Source organism: Neovison vison, chromosome 11, assembly GCF_020171115.1.
Source record: "Neovison vison isolate M4711 chromosome 11, ASM_NN_V1, whole genome shotgun sequence".
NCBI classification, from domain to species: domain Eukaryota; kingdom Metazoa; phylum Chordata; class Mammalia; order Carnivora; family Mustelidae; genus Neogale; species Neogale vison.
This window is the reverse complement of record NC_058101.1, coordinates 161,921,464-161,941,798: the sequence shown is the minus strand read 5'-3', so window position 1 is coordinate 161,941,798 and position 20,335 is coordinate 161,921,464. Positions and strand designations below refer to the sequence as shown.

The window sequence follows — 20,335 nt, the reverse complement described above, 5'->3', positions numbered from 1 at the left end:
AAATATTTTTTTTCTTCACTCACTTTCCTGTTTACCACCTGGTCACCAACTGCTCTTTGGCCAATTACTATGTATATAAAATTCTGAAATGCATAATCATTCCTGTCATTGTTCCCAATTTCCCAATTAAAATTTACTTGAGAAAGATGATGTGGCTATATGCCACCTTGATAAACACGGGAGACAAACAGAAGTATGAGGAGAAGTCAGGAGTTTCATTGCTTGCCAGTTATCATTCGTGCAAAGCAGACATCTGAAACAGCCATAATTCTTGGCTCTTGCCAATTTGGTTTTGATTTTGCTTGACCTATATACTTGGCTTTAGAAAGGAGTTCTTAAGTGAATGACCAAAGATTAAGAAGTCAAAATCTAAATTTAAGCAAACTTTTAAGGAAGTTGCCAATCAGGAGGCGAGAAAAAGACAAGTCAAAACCCCGTTTCCTCTGAGTCTGGGAAATTTTAACTCTGGAGCTCTCTTTGCTTTTGTTTAATTCAGTATGTCTATTTATAAAGCATTTACTGCTACTTACTATTCTGTGCACTAGCAAGGGGTGGAGGAGAGAGTGGGGAGAATAAAGCAGAATTCAGGACAGGTCTTGAGAGAGGTGACTTTAATGAGTAGAAACTTCCACTGTAGGAACAAGATTTTTTCCCATGTGCAGTATAAAACAATTAAAACAATAGGAGCCAGGATAATCCCTAAATTTTGTGATATCAACCATGGTGCTGAAGAAACTTAAAGAAGAGGAGAAAAAAGGCAGCAGTCTTCATGAGAAGGTAAAAGTTGAGCTGTCACCCAGTAGACAGAATTTGGATAGGAGTTGAGTCATGTATAAACCATGCAGGAGGAACAGAACACTATAATAAGAAAATTCTAAGCTTTGTGCCCTCTGGCCCAACCAATGCATTAAAATGAATTGGAACCCTGGTACGGTAGAGAATACCTTGCTTTGGCGTCAGATAAGTGTACTTTGAATCCCAGCTGTACTACTACGAACCCTCCAAACTTGGCTAGGTTGCAAAACATCTTTGAAGCTCTACTTTCTTATGTGGGATAATGTTATCTACTTTGTAGGTCTACTGAGATAATACAACAAGGTGTACACAGGGCTAGTTCATAGAAGAAGTTCAAATAACAGTTGTTTACTTTCATCTTAGAAGCACATTAGCAGTCCTCTCATATCCACATTAAACAGCAGACTGCTCTTTATGCACAAAAATCTATTCTTTCATCCTATAGTAATAGAATTGTAGCTGGGCCTATGGCCGCCAATCCAAAGACAGCACTTGCCAGCAGCCCTGGCAGCTGCTTGATCTGTGTGACTTTGTTCCCACCAGTTGTACCTAAGCAGGAGTGATGTGTGTCTCTTCCAGGCCCAGGCCTGAAACAAGAGCCTCTCGCTCTGTCTTCTTCCTGTGAGTTAGAACATGGATTTGCCTAAAACCCAACTCTGACCACAGAGATGAGGACATTGCCTTAGAGTGTAGCAAAGAAACAAGATGCAAAAAACTTAGAACCTCTGAAAATGACTACATGGACCAGAGCAGGTCACCTACCCTTCAGGATGAGTACAGAAAAGAAGAAGTTCCTGTTATTTTAGTCACTCTCATCATCTCTTATTACATCAGCTTAGCCTTTCCACCTAACTCGTGAAGCTCTCTCATTCTTCAAAACAATAGGCTCTTTGAGGTGGAGCCAATATTATTCCCATTTGGCAGATGAGCAAATTAAAACCAAGGAAAGTCCAAGGTCACCTGACCTGTCAGTGCTATCCTGCCACTGATTTCCAGAGCCTCAGTCTTTGGATGTAACAACTTTGTCAATTCTCATTCCTGAGGTTGTGAACAGAAGAATCGTTCTAATTTAGGTGTTGATGAAATTTGACAAGATTGGATATTACATTTCAAATATAGAATCATGAGACTCGATTTTAAATTAAGCTGCACGCTGCAAGTACTTTTCATAATTATTGCTATTATACATTTGTTACCACTGTAAAATTTCAAGGAGCACTGGAAAATGTAATTGCAACACATAGTTCCAGAATCCAGGGCAGAAACGTTTGGCATTGGGGGCAATTTACACCCATAATGTAATTAAACAGGAGGCAATTTGCATTCAGATTTGCACATTACAGTATTTTTTTCTGATTATAAAAAAAAAAAACTCTGGCAAGCACAGAAGGTTTTTGAGTGTTCTGACAATTAATATTTTAGACAAATGGCATTGGGAAAAAGGACTTTCTAATCCTTTTCTGGAAGCTTAGCAGTTTGCCAAGAAAATAATAAGCTGTCTGTCGGATATTTTAATAAAGAAGCATGCTGTGATAAATAACTGTTTTCACCCCACATTATTTTTGCTCAAATGTATTTATAAGCTTCCTCTGATTCTCACCTATTCATAGGATCTGCCTATAAATAAAGATTTGAAAGGCATAAACCTAAATACTCAAAATGGATAAAAATCCAAATATTACATTAGCAAGGAAATTAGGATTTAGGGTTATTGAAAAAAATTTTTCATTGATTATATGCAACACCTGTATTGTAGTGAAAAGACACTGGATTTGTAGGATGTCCTTTTCACTATACCACCTCAAAGACCTCAGTCAGGGATTCTGTTCTCTGTCTTGGTTTCCTGTTTTAAAAAAGAAAATAATGGGCGCTTGGGTGGCTCAGTCATTAAGCGTCTGTCTGCCTCCAGCCCAGGTCATGATCCTGGAGCCCCCAGATGGAGTCCTGCATTAGGCTCCCTGCTCGGTGGGGAGTCTGTTTCTCCCTCTGACCCTACCCCTTCTCACGCTCTCTCTCTTTCTTTCAAATAAATAAAATCTTTAATAATAACAATAATATTAAAAAAGAAAATAGTATCATCTCACTTGACTGATGTGAATATTAAGTAAGATATTTACAGAAATATGACAAGCATACAATTGGAGCTTAATGAATGCTTATCAAGTTGTTAAAGCCTAAATATGGAGAAAAGTCTAATCTAAAGTAGCTACCATTTATTGAACACCACTCTAAGACAACTCCATGAGAGCATACTGGTATTATCCCCACCTTAGTACAGATTAAAGAAACTAATGAATAAAAGGTATTGGTGGCTCTGTCTAAATCAGCACAGCTGGGAATTGGTGAAGGTAGGATTTGAACTCACGGATCCAGATTCTCTAGGGGTGTGTGTGTGTGTGTGTGTTTAAGGGTTCCAGAAGTAGTAGTTTATTGACCAGGCCTGCTTCCCCAGCCTCAGGGGGATGGGGCTCAGGGGAATCCTGGTGAACACTGGTAAAAAGTGATCCTTCGGGTCCAAGGTCATGGGCGCAGGCAAAGATGGGGGTCGTGCCTTCTTGTTGACAGACAGTTCCTGGGAGGCAGGTACCAACAAGCTATTGTAACTCTTCCCATGAAAAGATGACCTCTCCTGTACCTAAACTGATGGAACTTCTGATTTGTGCTTTTCTTGATACATCATTGGTGGCCCTGAGATAAAAGATTTAATTGGTGGAGCGCCTGGCTGGCTCCGTTGGAAGAGCGTGCCAACTCTTCGTCTCCAAAGGTCATGAGTTCGAGCCCCACACTAGGTGTAGAGATTACTTAAATAAATGAAAACTCTAAGTAAAAAGATCTGATTTGTAAAGAAAATGTGGTATATATACACATACATATACCATATATGTGTTTGTGTGTGTGTATGTTGTATATATGTGTGCATTCATGTACGTATATACACACACAATGCAATATTGCTCAGCCATAAAAAAAAAAAGATGAAATCTTGCTATTTGCAACAACATGGTTGAGGCTAGAGATTATAATGCTAAACAAAATAAGTCAGTCAGAGAAAGGAATACCATATGATTTCATTCATATATGAAATTTAAGAAACAAAACAAATGAACAAAAATAAAGAGAGACAGAGGGACAAACCCAGAAACAGACTCTTAACTAGAGAGAAAAAACTGATGGTTACCAGAGGGGAAGTATGTAGGGGAAAGGTGAATTAGGTATGGGGATGAAGGAGGGCACTTGTGAGGAGCACAGGGTGTTGGGAGGAAGTACTGAATCACTGTATTGTACATCAGAAACTTAATATAACACTCTATGTTAACTATACTGGAATTAAGATAAAAACTTAATTAAAAAGATGTGACTTATATTAAAGGCTAAATGCATATTCACAAATTACACATCAACATATAGCTTTTAAAACTGGTAATAAGAAATGGAAATCAAAAAGAAAGCAAAGTGAGAGTAATCAGCTCTGTATGATTTATTATGTGTATTACCCTAATCAGGCAACTTTCTCTTTCTGTCATGTCTATAAGCAAGAAAATTTTGTGGGAGAGTGGGAGGGATGTCTTGTTAAACACATTCACATACTCAATCATTTAGGAAAATAATTTTTTCTGTTATCTTGACATTGTACTATGTGCCTGAAATCAAACCCCCAACAACATTCTGATTAAATGGATTTATGATCATCTTGATTCTTTTTTAGTGCCAAGCCTGGTGAGCGAAAGCACATCAATGACTTTCCTTTTACCCGGGGCAAAATCTTGCCTCTCTGACAAATCTTTAAACTCTTGATGGAAGGTTACGTGATCTACTTGTCTTTAATCTTTCCTAGCACATGGGAAATGTCCGCTGCTCTACCAAGCACTTCGGAGGTGATGTTAGTCATCATTATAATAATAGTAGTAATAATGCCATTTATTGAAGACAAATTATCATTTGTTAAGAACTCTAAATACACTATTTTATTTAGTCTTCAAACCACTCTATGAAATAGCTAACAGTATTATCACTGCTTTACAAATGAAGAAGCCTGACATGGCTATTGGTCTAATAGGTGTCTTATGGGTCATATAGAGTAGGACCTTCGCTACCAGACAAGAAAGCTCAAACACCTGGAAGATTCTTCACTTAGTTACCTCACAGATACCCCAGATTCAATGTGTACTGTGCAGTCCAACTTCTCCTTACCCTTAAACCTGGTTTTCCTCCTATACTTAATATCATGCAGATTGTGTTAGACTGAATAATGGCTCCTCACCATATACGTCCACGTCCTGGTCCCTGCTCCTGTGATTACTTTACCTTACATGGCAAAAGAGACTTTACCAATGTGATTAACTTAGGGATCCTATTATGTACTAAACTCTGTCCTCGTAAAATTGGTATGTCAAAGCTCTAACCCCAAGTACCTCAGAATATGACATCTTTCAAGACAGGGCCTCTAAGTTGGTAATTAAGTTAAAATAAATGGGGTTGTTAGACGGGGCCCTAATCCAATCTGACTGGTATCCTTGTAAGAAGGGAAGATGAGGACACATAAAAGAGACACCAGACACTGGACATGTGCACACACAGAGGGAAGCCATGTGAGGACGCAGGAAGAAGGCAGCCATCTGCAAGCTGACGAGAGAGACCTCCGATGCCAACACTTCAGTCTCACACTTCCGGCCTCCAGAACTATGAGAAAGTAAGTTTCTGTTGTTTAAGCCAACCAGTCTGTGGTTTCTGTTATGGCAGACCTAACAAACTAGAACAGCTCCTAAAATAGGGAGATGATCTGGGAGGGGCACGGCGGAGAGGGGTTATAATCACAAAGGTCTTACAAGAAGAAGGCAGAAGGTTCAGAGTGTGAAATGAAGGAAATGTGAGATGGAGCAGAGGTCAGAGAAGAGAAAAGATGCATCACTGCTGGTTTTGAAAACAGAGGAAGGAGCCATGTGTCAGGGAATGCAGGCAGTCTCTAAAACCTAGGAAAGACAAGGAAATGGACTCTCCACTAGAGCTTCCAGAAGGAGCACAGCTGGGGCAATCCCTTGATTTTAGCCCACTTGAGACTGATTTTAGACTTCTGACCTCCAGAACTGTAAGATAATAAATCTGTGTTCTTTTCAGCCATGGGGAACAGTGGATGACATCACCATTCACCTGTTCCTCCAAATTCTGTTTTTTCTCTTGCAGTCCCTGCCCCTCCTTACCCACCTTTCTGGATTCACATCTTCCAACAGTCTCGTCTGGATTATTGCCATAGCCTCCAAAAGGTTTTCCCTGCCCTTTCAACCTCTGGATTTACATCTTCCAACAGTCTCGTCTGGATTATTGCCATAGCCTCCAAAAGGTTTTCCCTGCCCTTTCAACCTCTGAACAACTCTGCTTCCTTCTGCCAATGTAATTTTCCTTTTTAAAAAAAATTTATTTATTTATTTATTTATTTATTTGATAGAGAGCGCACACACACACAAGCAGGGTGTTGGGGGTCAGGGCGAAGGGGCAGAGGCCGGGGGAGAAGCAGACTCCTCACCAAGCAGTGAGCCAGACATGGGGATCAATTCCAGGACCCTTGGGATCATGACCTGAGCCCAAGGCAGACCCTTAACCAACTAAGCCACAGAGGCACCCCTCAATGTGATTTTTCTAAAATTTTTCTTTAATGTTTTAACTGCCTTATGATCAGCTATGAGGTAAATGCGAAGGTCCCGGTATGGCATAGGAAGCTTTCCATGGTCTCTTCTCCACATCCACATCCAACCTAGGCTGCATGTCTCCTTTCTCATCAACCTTGGCTGTGGGCCATCTTCCTATCCCAGGCTACGTGTTCCCCTCTCTCCAGCCGGAATGGTATGTCCTTCTCTCTCCAGCCCATGCTACATGGTCCCATCTCTCTATTCCTGGCAACAGACATCCGTCTTCAGCCCAGAGCTATATGGTTCCCCTTAGTCTAGTCACTGGCATCTCTCTGAGCACCCTGTGCTTGCCCTCACATTGATGCCTTTGGTTGTTTTTCTCCTTTCTTCACCTGGTCACCTCTTACTTCTACTTCAAAGCTTACCTCAGGTGTCACCTCCTCCAGAAAGCTCTCCCTGAGGCTCTTCCACCTTTATCACCAGTTGGTTTAGTTGTTCATCCTCCATGCTCCCATAACACACTCTCTTTATCTCTAACATAACAGAGCTAGTGGCCCCATACTTCCCCCACAGTAGAAAGATGTAGAAAGAAGAAAGAAGACTTCTTTCTTCCAGGCTGGAATTGTATCTTTCATATAATTCCCCGGTGTCCAGTACAATGCCTGATACTGAAGACACCAGCGTTTGTTGAAAAAAAGTCTTAGGTGACGGGGGGTGGGAGGTTGGGTACCAGGTGGTGGGTATTATAGAGGGCACGGCTTGCATGGAGCACTGGGTGTGGTAAAAAAATAATGAATACTGTTTTTCTGAAAATAAATAAATTGGAAAAAAAAAGAAAGTCTTAAGACAAGAGGTAGAACCTCATTTACTTATTCATGCAACAGATATTCATTGGGGACTCACTATCTGTAAAACACTGGGAGATGCACAAATAATGTGTAAGACTTGATATCTGCTACTTAGAATGATTAAATTTAGTCAGTGTTGAGATGTTATTTAAATGTCCAGCAGGTGGTAGCACCTAACTAGACCATAAACCCTGAGCTTCAGCCTGAGAGGAAGCATTCATACCTGAAAACAATGGGAAGGATTTGGAGAATTGGAGTTTCACTAGAACCAGATCATGGGAGCCCAAACAAGACTGGCAAGCCAGAAGCAGAAAGCTCTCATTAATGTGATATGAGATCTTCAAAAACACCTCATGGCTTCATCATGACACGAACATGCCTCTTGTTCAAGAAGGTAGTCCTGTGTCACTCTTTGGAGTTTCCAAGGAGGCATCAAATTTCCAAGGCACATTGAATCTGACTGAAGGAAAGGATCATGTAGGCTAACAAGGGACAAGAAAAAACAGCAAATTGTATTAAATGACTCACAGTGGCTGAAGGAGAATTTTCATCATTAGGCATTCACTTCCTAATAATTTTATGTAATCCAAATCCAGAAGCAGACTGTTAATGACTAATACAGGACACATGCTGTTTCTTTCCAAGGTCAACTTTTGTTCAGGAAAAATGAGAAACAATTCTCTTCCTTGACCCTATCTGATAAAGCAGAAGCCAAGCAGATTTATATAAATGAAAATAGGGTGAGTCAGAGCACTTTATCCCATAAATAACGAAAATGGATTAAGGTTGACTTGTCTCTAGGCAACCTATATAAATACAGTCATATAACCCTGATTTTTGTATATAAAATAGATGATCAAGAGACTCACTTAAAATTATTCATGGCTATCTCTTCTCGCTTTAATAGATTTGAAAAGCTGCTTCCTCACCAACCATCCCGTTGTAAACCTTCGCTGGTGAAGACTGCGGGCCAAGTGCTTCCTTCTGCCAAGACTCAAGTGTTCATTATTGGATCTCTCAAAGTAAATTTAGGTTAAAGAGTGATATTTACAAAAAACTGTGACTACAGAATGATAATTTTTTTCTTTTTAATTTGAATGCATATAAATATATATTAGTAAATGAATGAGAATGATGATAAATTAATGTATAGTATGAATTAAAATCTCCTAGAAACTAATCCAAAAGTGCATGCAAAGATGAATGATAGATATCGGGTAAAATAATGGATCAAATGATTAGGGATATTAGCCATGGATCACGGACTAGAATGAAATGGATATCCTTCAGATTATGTGGAAAATTAACTAAGAGGGGGAAAAAAATAACAAAGACAAGTAATTCATAAGTTTTCATTTTTAATATCTTTAATACAGTCACAAACCAAGAAACAGTGTTCATCTGGGAAAATACGGAAATATTTTATTTTTGTATAAATAGGAAAAAAGTCTGCAAAAGAATGTAGAGTGTGTGCCCTAGATTTTCATAACATGATCTGACAGTTACACCATAGCTTTTAAATGAGATCCTTGAGATGGACTGCCTGGCCTTCAATCTATGTGACTTCGTGGTGCCCACCATCCTCCCTCCGGAGTCTGACGTTCCTGCATCCGTATCTCAGTTCCACGATTGCCTAGCTGTGTGTGGTGCTTAGCCTCCTGGTGCCTACATGCTCAGTTGCTTTTTCTACAAAAGAGCTAATAATAGCATCACCTGGGGCACTGGGGTGGCTCAGTGGGTTGAGCATCCAACTCTTGATTTCAGCTCAGGTTAGGATCTCAGGGTCCTGGGATCGCGCTCGGCCCCTGTGGGGCTCTGCACTCAGCGGGGAATCTGCTTGGGATTCTCTCTTTCTGCCTCTGCTCCCCCCCCCTACTCTCTCTCTCTCAAATGAATACATAAATCTTTAAAAAATAATAAATAATTGCGTCACCACGCAGGGTTGTTGTGATAGTTAAATGAGATAATCCAATGAAGTCTTGGCACAGTGCTCAGCACCTAGTAAGCACTCAAAAATACCAGTTACTGAGACGACTAATACCTGCCTATTTTTAATTTTTTCATACCGATGGAGCCTGGATTGGACGTACTGAGAGCATTTAAGGCTTTTGTTTTTGTTTTTGTTTTTTAATGTTAGCACTAGTATCAAAAATTCTGAATTCTGGTCCTGGCCCCACCACTTACCAAATGTGTGACCTTGGGCAAATCTCTTAATGGATCCCACCAACTATAAAATCGGAAAAGTAATTCAGGTTCTACCTTATTTACATACACACACACACACACACACACCCCTGCCCCAACCCCTTGCTCATTCCAGATGAGATAACAAAGTTTTATTTTGCTTCTTTTATGTAAAACGTTATTCACACGTAAAATCCAATGGTGGTGATGATGATGATGGCGGCTTTGGGATTGAGGGCACCATTAAGTGTAAAAGCATATAATACTCAGGTCTGACTAGGCCAGATTATGGGGCACCACTCTGATTGTCAAATAACCACCTTCAACTTCACGATGGCACTCCTCTCAACCAGCAAGAAGAAAGAAAGGCAGACAGAAAGAAAGAGAAATTAATACTCAGGCCCAATTAGATATTCCTGATCTGTTATCATTACTATTATATTGTCTTTATTATGTTATCATTCTTGATCTATAAGGCCCATAAAAGTGTTGGGGGTTTTTTTAAGAGGAAATTAAAAATCATATAGTTGACAAGAAGCCAAGATGCCTGGTATACAATATAGCATTCTTTCCTCTAAGATACCAAATTACATATTCAGACATTTGTTTTACAAAGCAGGGTAGGGAATTATATAACAGAAAGATCCCATTGATGTTTAAATTATAGGGAAGAAGATGACAGAGAATATTTAAATTGTTTCTCTGCTGTTTGTAGATTTCTATACTTAAGTATTTGTTAACTTTAACCCAAAAAGGTGAGTGAAAGTATTCTAAAATATATGTGCTCTTGGCAACTGTGGTGAAAAGAAATAGATATGGTAGTGTGCCTATTTTCTGAGGATTATGAAAGAAGACTGCTTTGGAGAATCACAGAGATTGTGAGGTAAGAACCAGTCCTGAGCTGATGAGACTTCATTCTTAGGTGGGGCATCTTTCTGACTTTGTTTTATATCCCTAGGTTCAGCTCTGCTCAGAAATTTGGTTCAAAGATAATAGATCATTGATCTGCTCTAGTTTTACAAAGCCCATTTTAATTAAGAGTTTCTAATAAAAGAATTATGTCTCTTGCTAAGGCCTGGGTAAGCTTGGATAAAATATGTCATAAATATTACATGGCTGTCCTGATGCAAAGTTACGTGCAATGCAGGGTTTGAAAAATTCAAGTGCATGGCATCCACTTTACAAGTAAAGCCAATATGTCAAATTTTAAAAATTGCTAGAAATTAACACAGCATTTTTCTTTTGCATCTATTGGACTTTATTTTTAGAATCACTTTTAGCAAGGGTAACTTAAATACTTTTTAAAAATTCTATGTCCTCCTCCTCTGGCTTCCACAGGACTGATTCTCGGTGGTGGGGTGAAGGCATTACACAGCAAAAAACTCAGCAATCTACCTTAAAGCCAAAGGTAAACCTTTCCCCCATAAAATACGAAATTTCTAAATACAGAATTTTGAAGCTGATTAAGCTTATATTTGGAACAACAGAAAGATGTAAAATATTTTTTTAATTTTTTTAATGCTTCAATTAACTCTCCATAAAAACAGCCACTGACAGAAATAGAAGGCAATATTTAATGAATAACAATATTTGGCAATGGAACCAAACACCATTTCAGGGTCTAATGTTAGAAAAAAGACACTGTGGTTCAGTGAATTTGTTTAATTAAAGACAATAGGGGCATGTACATCCCATTTTCCTGACAAGAAACAGCTTTTTCCCAAGGATATTTTTATTTTGCTTTCAATATCTGAAATAGACCAGGCTGCTTCTAAAGTTTGACATCCCAAGGCTAAAGTAGAAAGAATTCTTACACTTCTCATTTTCTTTCTGTCCTCACTCCAGGGTACTCAGTCAGGACCTTCCTACACCAACAATGCCTTAAATAATTAGAAAAGGACAATTTTTAAACAATTATTTGTCACTACTTCTAGAATCAGATTCCAGGCAAAATGACCAAGTTCAAGACATTGCAGCAGGATGGAAGAAAGTATGGATTATTTTATTAATCTTAGATAGATTCAGCCTACCAATCTGACAGTGGTATCTTCCATCTAGAGCATCTTGCTTGCTCCTTCATTCCCATAGCCCATCCTCCTTTCATTCTTGTGCATCAAAAAGTATTCTTTTAAATGGAAAGAAATATGGAAAGAAGGAAGAAAATACTCAACTCCTCATTTTTTCTAATCTTATTTTTTGAGTCAATGAATAAATGCTTTATACAAAGGGTATTTCTCCCATTATCATTAGATAAGCCCTCAGGATAGCTATCTCTTAACTACAAAGTTAATCTTTGCACTTTACTTACTGAAGGAACACAGAGCCTGCTCTTGTATATCCCTATGAAGTGATTAAAAACACACCGTAGCTTATGGTACAACAATCTAGAGACAATTTAATTAAAAACGTCTTATATCCAAATCATATCCGTAACTTCCCTATTTAGGATAAATTCTAAAAGTAGAATTAATAGTCAAACTGAACAGTGTTGCAAATTCAGATAAATCCTCATGGGTTTTTTTCTTTCTTGCTAATATTTTCAGAAGAGTCCATAGCCTTAGTGTCATTAGAGTAAAAATACAAAACTGTATTTTTTTCTATGGAAAATATGAGGATGGTAAATGTTCTTTTAAAATAAGACAAAGATGGAAAAATGAATGCTATGGCTTTCTTTAATAAGATTCTATACTAAATTCATTGATGAGCATAACCTTCAAGTCACCTTCAGAAAGAGTGAATAAAGTAAAAAGTTTAATATAAAATAAAACATCTCAGTCAGTATGGAATTGGACCAATCATTTTTTAAGCCATGGGAACTTTTCTCCCTGAAAGAGGTGACTGATATAATTCTCTTGGTTATCCTATTGTGACCAGACTGAACAATACTTCATATGACACCAAAGTTACAATTATAAGTTATAGTCACTAACTGAATTTAGCCTGAATAATTGGCCAGTATTTTGTTTATACGCAATGCTTTCCTCCTTCTGCAACCAGCTGGAAGCTTAACAATTTCTGAGCTAGTTTAGATACAAGGCAAAACGGGCTAATTGTGAAGTTAGACATGTGTTTCCTTGTAAATGTCTCTCTGCAGAGTCATCTCATTTCTAAAAACCCCAAAGAAAACTAACAGCAGCAGTCTGCCTGTTAACCATTTGCTCTCACTGCAGAAAGTCCTTCCAGAGCGAAGGCAACATGAAGCCCCCAAGGGCTTTTTAAATTTTTTAACAAAAGCAAAAAGTAATAAGTAACTAAGGTATAATTACCACATAATTAGCATTTGGCCTTATCTGATGTCACCCTTCCAACCTGGAAATTGGCAGTACTTTACAGAAAGGCAGAAAATTTTCTTTCTCTTTTCCTTTTTGTATCCATCAAAGCAAAAATTCCTCCCCCCCCCTTTTTTTTCCAATAGTCCCAAGTTGATCCCCTAGCTCCTCAAATGCCTTTCCTAACAGCTTGAGACATGGGCTCTCCTTGCCTGAAAGATAACCTGTCACTCAGCAAACTAGAACATCCTTCCCCCACACAGCCCGCAATGCTGCAGTTTCACATTAATGAGCTAAAAGTAACTCCCTACATTAACCCCTTCTATTTTAAAATACAAATGGGCCAAGAGATCTCATGAAAATAAAAAAAAATAATAATAAACCTCTAGAAACTTGATTGGCATGACCACGTCATTAAAAAAAAAAAAAAGAAAGAAAGAAAGAAAGAAAAGAAAAGAAAACCACAAGCCCTAAAGAAAGCATGTTGTGAAAGGAAAATATTTAAGTCTGGGTGTCTGCTTTTCACAAGCAGTGATTCTTTTCAGCCATACCAAGCATTTCACAGGCAATCACTTGTGCCTATGGCCTCAGAAAACTTGGTCATCAGTCTTACACTCTACTCTTCACTTTGTCTTGCAGGATTCTGAACTTTTTTACCCTGAATTACCCCAAAGCACTATGTAAAATAAAGGAGCATTTTACCAGTTAACAGTGCACCAGACATCAGAAGTCTATGTAGATGCCTTGTTGAAATAAACATGTTAAAAGATATGGAAAATCTATTCCAAATCAGTCATTAATATCTAAATGAGGAAATTTACCTTAAATGGAGGGGAAAAAATCTGGTTTAATTCAAGGTTGTGATGAATCTGTTTGGCAACTTTTAAATTAATTTTAAATTAATTCAGGTGCTTTTCAATCACTGCGGTTACATACAGGGAGTACTGAACAGAATGATGACAAAGCAATTGTTTGTGTTCAAACTTCTCATAAACTATACTCCCCTGGACTTTCACCTCAGCAGATTTCAAATTCCCCTTTCCACGGAATATTTGACCTTCAAATTTCAGTCCCTTTATCTCTTGATTTCTTGCATCTATCATACGTTAGAAAACTCAAATGGGGCTACAAGTATATTATTTCTGTTACCTGACTTAAATGAATTTTAGTTGTTTTCAAAATCTGCAATCGGTTCATTGTGCCAACTCTGCATTGCAGAGAAATCTTAGTGTTCGATTCCAGCTTGGCTCCTGCAAACAGAGTCACTACAAACAGGCTTTAATTGTATTTACTCGGGGAGAAGAGGAGGAAGGAAACCCCGGCCAACCTGACAAGCCCATCTGGGTGACAAGCCCCCAGGGCAGCGAAGTCTCCCGGCTCGCCCACCTGGGCGCTGTCCTTGGTGCTGCCGGCGCCATAGCAATCACAAGCGCCTTACCTTCTGCCCCTGCGGAAGCTGCGGACGTTTCCCAAACGTTAAGTAGAATGTAGCGCCACATCCCACTTTTAATACAAATAACTACCCAGGCCCATCCTCTTTGTCCCCTTCCCGAAGCCTTCTGCCCGACAGTTCTTCAAAGTCTTTTTGCTTTTTTCTTCTAGGCCCAACTCTGGGCTTGCGCTCAACTCGGGCTGCTTTAAAAGGAGGTGTGGGGGAAGGGGAGGGAGGCGAGGGGATTGAGGGTGGGGGAGGGGAGGAGAGTAGGGGGAGAGCAGGAAAGAAGGGGGAGGGGAGGAAGGAGTAGGAGAGAAGGTAAGGGTGGGAAGAAGAGGACCCAGGAGGAAGGGACTCAGAAGGGCGGAGTGAGTGGGACTAAAGAAGGCTAAAGTGGGCGAGCAAAGAGATGCCCAAAAGAAGGGGAGGAGATTCATCACAGAAGATGGGTAAAGAAAAAAGTAATGGAGAAAAGGCAAAAGAAAAGAAAGCCTCGGGTCTAAGAAAAGAACAAGGTGGTCAGGGGGTCGGGAGAAAAGCTGCCCGACGGGTAGAAGAGTGACGAGACAAAGAAAAGGCGTTGGGTGAATACTCGCACCGAGGCTTTAAAAGGCTATCCGAAGGCGAAGAGAAATGGAGACAGGGGTCTTGGGGGACTACAAGTGGTCTGGGACCGAGAGAAAAGTTGGGGGAGGGGCCGGGACCAGGCAGCAAAGTCCGGGGTCCGATGCAGCGCGGGCCCACGTGGAGCGGGCGCTGAATCACTGCTAGGCTGTCTTTACCCCCCTCATCTCCCCCGGCCCGGTGCCCGCAGTCCCCGCCTCCTCGGCCGCCGCCTCCACGGGGCGGGGCCCTGGCCCGGGACCAGCCGCCGCGGCTATAAATGGGCTGCGGCGAGACCGGCACAACGCTGTGACAGCCACACGCCCCGAGGCCTCCAAGATGAGCTACACGTTGGACTCGCTGGGTAACCCGTCCGCCTACCGGCGGGTCACCGAGACCCGCTCGAGCTTCAGCCGCATCAGTGGCTCCCCGTCCAGCGGCTTCCGCTCGCAGTCGTGGTCCCGCGGCTCGCCCAGCACCGTGTCCTCCTCCTACAAGCGCAGCGCGCTTGGCCCGCGCCTCACCTACAGCTCGGCCATGCTCAGCTCTGCCGAGAGCAGCCTTGATTTCAGCCAGTCTTCGTCGCTGCTCAACGGCGGCTCCGGGCCGGGGGGCGACTACAAGCTGTCCCGCTCCAACGAGAAGGAGCAGCTGCAGGGGCTGAACGACCGCTTCGCGGGATACATCGAGAAGGTGCACTACCTAGAGCAGCAGAACAAGGAGATCGAGGCAGAGATCCAGGCGCTGCGGCAGAAACAGGCCTCGCACGCCCAGCTGGGCGACGCGTACGACCAGGAGATCCGCGAGCTGCGCGCCACCCTCGAGCTGGTCAATCACGAGAAGGCTCAGGTGCAGCTGGACTCGGATCACCTGGAAGAAGACATCCACCGGCTCAAGGAGCGCTTCGAGGAGGAGGCACGACTGCGCGACGACACTGAGGCGGCCATCCGCGCGCTGCGCAAAGACATCGAGGAGGCGTCGCTGGTCAAGGTGGAGCTGGACAAGAAGGTGCAGTCGCTGCAGGATGAGGTGGCCTTCCTGCGGAGCAATCACGAGGAGGAGGTGGCCGACCTGCTGGCCCAGATCCAGGCGTCGCACATCACGGTGGAGCGCAAAGACTACCTGAAGACAGACATCTCGTCGGCGCTGAAAGAGATCCGCTCCCAGCTCGAATGCCACTCTGACCAGAACATGCACCAGGCGGAAGAGTGGTTTAAGTGCCGCTACGCCAAGCTCACGGAGGCGGCCGAGCAAAACAAGGAGGCTATCCGCTCCGCCAAGGAAGAGATCGCCGAGTATCGGCGCCAGCTGCAGTCCAAGAGCATCGAGCTCGAGTCAGTGCGCGGTACCAAGGAGTCCCTGGAGCGGCAGCTCAGCGACATCGAGGAGCGCCATAACCACGACCTCAGCAGCTACCAGGTAGGAACCGCGGCTGCGCGGCCAGCCTGCGCCAGCGCCAGCGCCGCGCGCCCCCGACGCTCAGGCACGCGACCCGGCGCGCTCTCCGCCGCGCTCCCTGGTGGCCGCTGGCCAGTGCGCTCGTGCTGCACGGAGCAAGTTCTATGCGCAAAGCGTCCTCGCCCCTCCCCATCCTTCTTCACTCCTCCCGCACCCACCATCTCCAGTTCTTAAGATCCCTGACATTTTACTAAAGCTGCTTTTTTTCTCGGGAGGTGTCGTTTTAAAGTAGGAGATACATATTCGGGTAGTTGACAGAGCAGCAAGTTTAGGATAGCTTGTGCAGAAACTCATATATTCTCAACTTTTACCGCCGTGATCAGAAGAACACTTAAAATTGGCTTCACCCCAAAAAAGCTCAGATAAGAAGAGCCAGGTCGCCCGAGGGGTTTTCCCGAACTTTTTTTTTTTTCCCTGCTGAGACGAATTCTGGATCCACTGGTCTCAATGCATGGTGTGCCCAGAAAATCTCATATTGTCTAATTGATCCTGTTTATTTAATAGTTCCTTCGTTTTTTCTGTTTTTAGTTTTAAGGGACTGGAAGCTACAGGGTTTACAGAACTGGAGAGAAGTAGAGGGAGGGGTAGCAAGTGGTTTGTGAAAGAAGTTGCTGTTGGACGAGTCTATGCCTGTGTCTATTTCAGGACACGATCCAGCAGTTGGAAAATGAGCTCCGGGGCACAAAGTGGGAAATGGCTCGTCATTTGCGAGAATACCAGGACCTCCTCAACGTCAAGATGGCTCTGGACATTGAGATCGCTGCGTACAGGTACCGTGCTCACTACGGACCGGTCGGAAATACTTACCGCACTGCGGAGGCTGTTGTGGCACAACCCCCATCACTTAAGTTAAAGCAAGCAGGTGGCAGGAATCTTAAATCAGTGCCTGGCTTTCTTTTTTAATTTAAAAAAAAATTATTCTGAAGAATTGTAAATGTGGTTTTACCTCTCCACACAGCTTTTAAAGAGTAAACATTAGTTAAAATGAGTATTTAAATAAAATGTTTTGAGGGACAGCGCTGATTGATTTCAGTGCTTTTGCTTTAACTTTTTCATTTTAGTGAAAAGTGTTTTCCAACTGTTTGAAGCAAAAACGGAATTTTAGTTTTTACTATTTCATATCGTGGTTTCAGCTTTTTGATTTTATAATGTCAAGGGCAAATTCCAGGACATTCAATTTCTGTTTCTCCGTTACAGCTTACTATTGCCATCATCTGGCTGAGAACAGCTATAGATTGATAGGATAGATATATACACATATATTAGACAGAATATATTAGATATATTAGATAGAATGGAGAGAGAAAATATGTATATTCTATTTTATTTAGATTTATATCTACAGACCTAGATGCACAACCAGAGAAAGAAAAGAAAAAAGATTATAGGTCTGCTAGCTGATGTCACCTTACTGATGACTAAGTTCATAGGAGAAAATCCTTGACTAAACACACTCTCTACTACCAAAAGGTCATCATCATAACATTACAGGAATAAATTGCATTCAGAGCTCTCTCTCTTCAGGAAAGCTGAATAACTATATTCAGTAGACGCCTTATGATTAAAATTGCAGACCAATTTACAACTTGATATATGCCAAATTCTGATACATGCTAAATGGTTTTCTACATTTGTTGAACATCATATTTGCAAAGGGAAATTTAGTGTACATCCTTAAAGTCCACGTGCTCAAGAAGGTCACTAAGGTTTTTTTGCCATGAGGGAGCTTTTCAGCATATTCACAGGGCAGCAAATAGACTGCCGCAGAGCTGAGATTTGGCGGCTCGGTGTGTTAGTGGACTGTTGGGTGTGGTCAGCTACTGCAGCAAGTGATTGGCCGGTGGGCCCTGAGAATCTCCAGATAAGATGCTGTAGACCAGCGAAATGATAGCAGGTATCACACTGGTTTGACAGAATCTTTTATCTGTGTGATTCTGTTTGTTGAAAGGTATCTGCTGCATTACCCATAACGTAATGAAACTCAGAAGGCCACCAAGATTTTAATTATGTCTTGTCTTTTTTGATTCGGTCCTCAGAAAACTACTGGAGGGTGAAGAGACCAGATTTAGCACATTTGCAGGAAGCATCACTGGGCCACTGTATCCACACCGACAACCCTCAGTCACAATATCCAGTAAGATTCAGAAAACCAAGGTAGAGGCTCCTAAGCTAAAGGTCCAACACAAATTTGTCGAGGAGATCATAGAAGAAACCAAAGTGGAAGATGAGAAATCAGAAATGGAAGAGGCCCTGATAGCCATTGCAGAGGAGAGGGCAGCGTCCATGAAAGAGGAGAAGGAAGAAGAGGCAGAAGAAAAGGAAGAGGGGCAAGCTGAAGAAGAAGAAGTCGTGGCTACCAAAAAGTCTCCAGTGAAAGCGGCTGCACCTGAACTGAAAGAGGAGGAAGAAGGAGAAAAGGAGGAAGAGGAAGGCCAAGAGGAGGAAGAGGAGGAAGAGGAGGGTGCTAAGTCAGACCAAGCCGAAGAAGGAGGATCCGAGAAGGAAGGTTCTAGTGAAAAAGAGGAGGGGGAACAGGAAGAAGAAGGGGAAACAGAGGCCGAAGGTGAAGGAGAAGAAGCTGAAGCTGAGGATGAAAAGAAAACGGAAGAAAAGCGTGAAGAGGTTGCTCCCAAGGAAGAGCTGGTGGCAGAAGCCAAGGCAGAAAAGCCAGAGAAGGCCAAGTCTCCCATGCCAAAGTCACCGGTGGAAGAGGTGAAACCAAAGGCAGATGAGAAAGGAGCTGAGAAAGCCGAGCAGAAAAAGGAAGAAGAGAAAGTGGAGGAAGAAAAGAAAGAAGTAAAGGAATCTCCGAAGGAAGAGAAAGTGGAGAAAAAGGAGGAGAAGCCGAAAGATGTGCCAGAGAAGAAGAAGGCAGAGTCCCCAGTAAAGGAGGAAGTGGTGGAGGTGAGCACCGTCACCAAATCCGTAAAGGTGAGCTTGGAGAAAGATACCAAGGAGGAGAAGCCACAGCCGAAGGAGAAGGAGAAGGCAGAAGAGGAGGGGGGAGGTGAGGAGGAAGGCGGTGATCAGGGTTCCAAGGAATCCAGGAAAGAAGACATAGCGGTAAATGGGGAGGTAGAAGGAAAGGAGGAAGAGCAGGAAACAAAGGAGAAAGGCAGTGGGGGAGAAGAGGAGAAAGGGGTTGTCACCAATGGGCTAGACTTGAGCCCGGCAGATGAAAAGAAGGGGGGAGACAGAAGTGAGGAAAAAGTGGTGGTGACCAAAAAGATAGAAAAAATCACCAGTGAGGGGGGCGATGGTGCTACCAAATACATCACTAAATCTGTAACCGTCACTCAAAAGGTCGAAGAGCATGAAGAGACCTTTGAGGAGAAGCTAGTATCTACCAAAAAGGTAGAGAAGGTCACTTCACACGCCATAGTAAAGGAAGTCACCCAGAGTGACTAATATTTGAGTCCATTGCAAAAGGTTAAGCCATATGACAATTTTAATATGCATGTGATTGACAGCTTCAAAACAGAACGGGTTCTCCCATGGGGGCTCCAGACTTGTATTTTACTTTGTGCAATACGAGGGAAATGCATGCAAGCGCAGGGTGCTCCCTCCTCAGTCTTTGGGTGATTGAAATGCATGATATTGTATGTACCTGGGGAATTGGCTGATTTCCTAAGCTGTTGGAAGGAGGGCACTCCGGGGTGGGGGGGATGTCTTGAGATGTATTATGCAAGGAACCAACTGAGCCAAAAATAATAAATGAAACACAGAACTCTCTTAGCCTTAAGAAAGCTATATATGAATAATTATGTTTACCTCACTGGTGCATTTAAAAAGGACTTTTGTTCATGGGAGAACCTCGTTGACATGCACAGTTTGCAACCTTTCGTTGATTGATGTTCAATGTCACAGCAGTAATTGCTCAATAAAGGTCATATTGGAAACATAGTCGATTGCATGGTGTCCTGTCATTTGAAAGTGTGATCTCCACTATCTGATCCTTTCTTTTCCTACAGTAGGTTATTTGGTGGGGGGAAAGGAGGAGTTACAAGTGACCTGCATTTCTTATCATTATTTTCCTGATCACTGAGAAAACCTAAACACCGAAAAACGTTTTTAGGTGTCAAAATCTTTATTTAGCCCAACATTCACTTTAACAGTTTA

The 20,335-nt window shown here is 42.1% G+C and overlaps 1 protein-coding gene across 1 annotated transcript; it reads left to right on the top strand.

Annotated features, from left to right (window-relative positions):
- Nucleotides 1-15,097: 15,097 nt before the first annotated feature.
- Nucleotides 15,098-20,119, top strand: NEFM (neurofilament medium chain). Its single transcript, XM_044225132.1, has 3 exons — nt 15,098-16,177; nt 16,862-16,986; nt 18,253-20,119. Exons 1-3 carry the CDS (start codon nt 15,098-15,100, stop codon nt 19,622-19,624), a joined length of 2,577 nt encoding a protein of 858 aa, XP_044081067.1. The 3' UTR covers nt 19,625-20,119.
- Nucleotides 20,120-20,335: the final 216 nt, after the last annotated feature.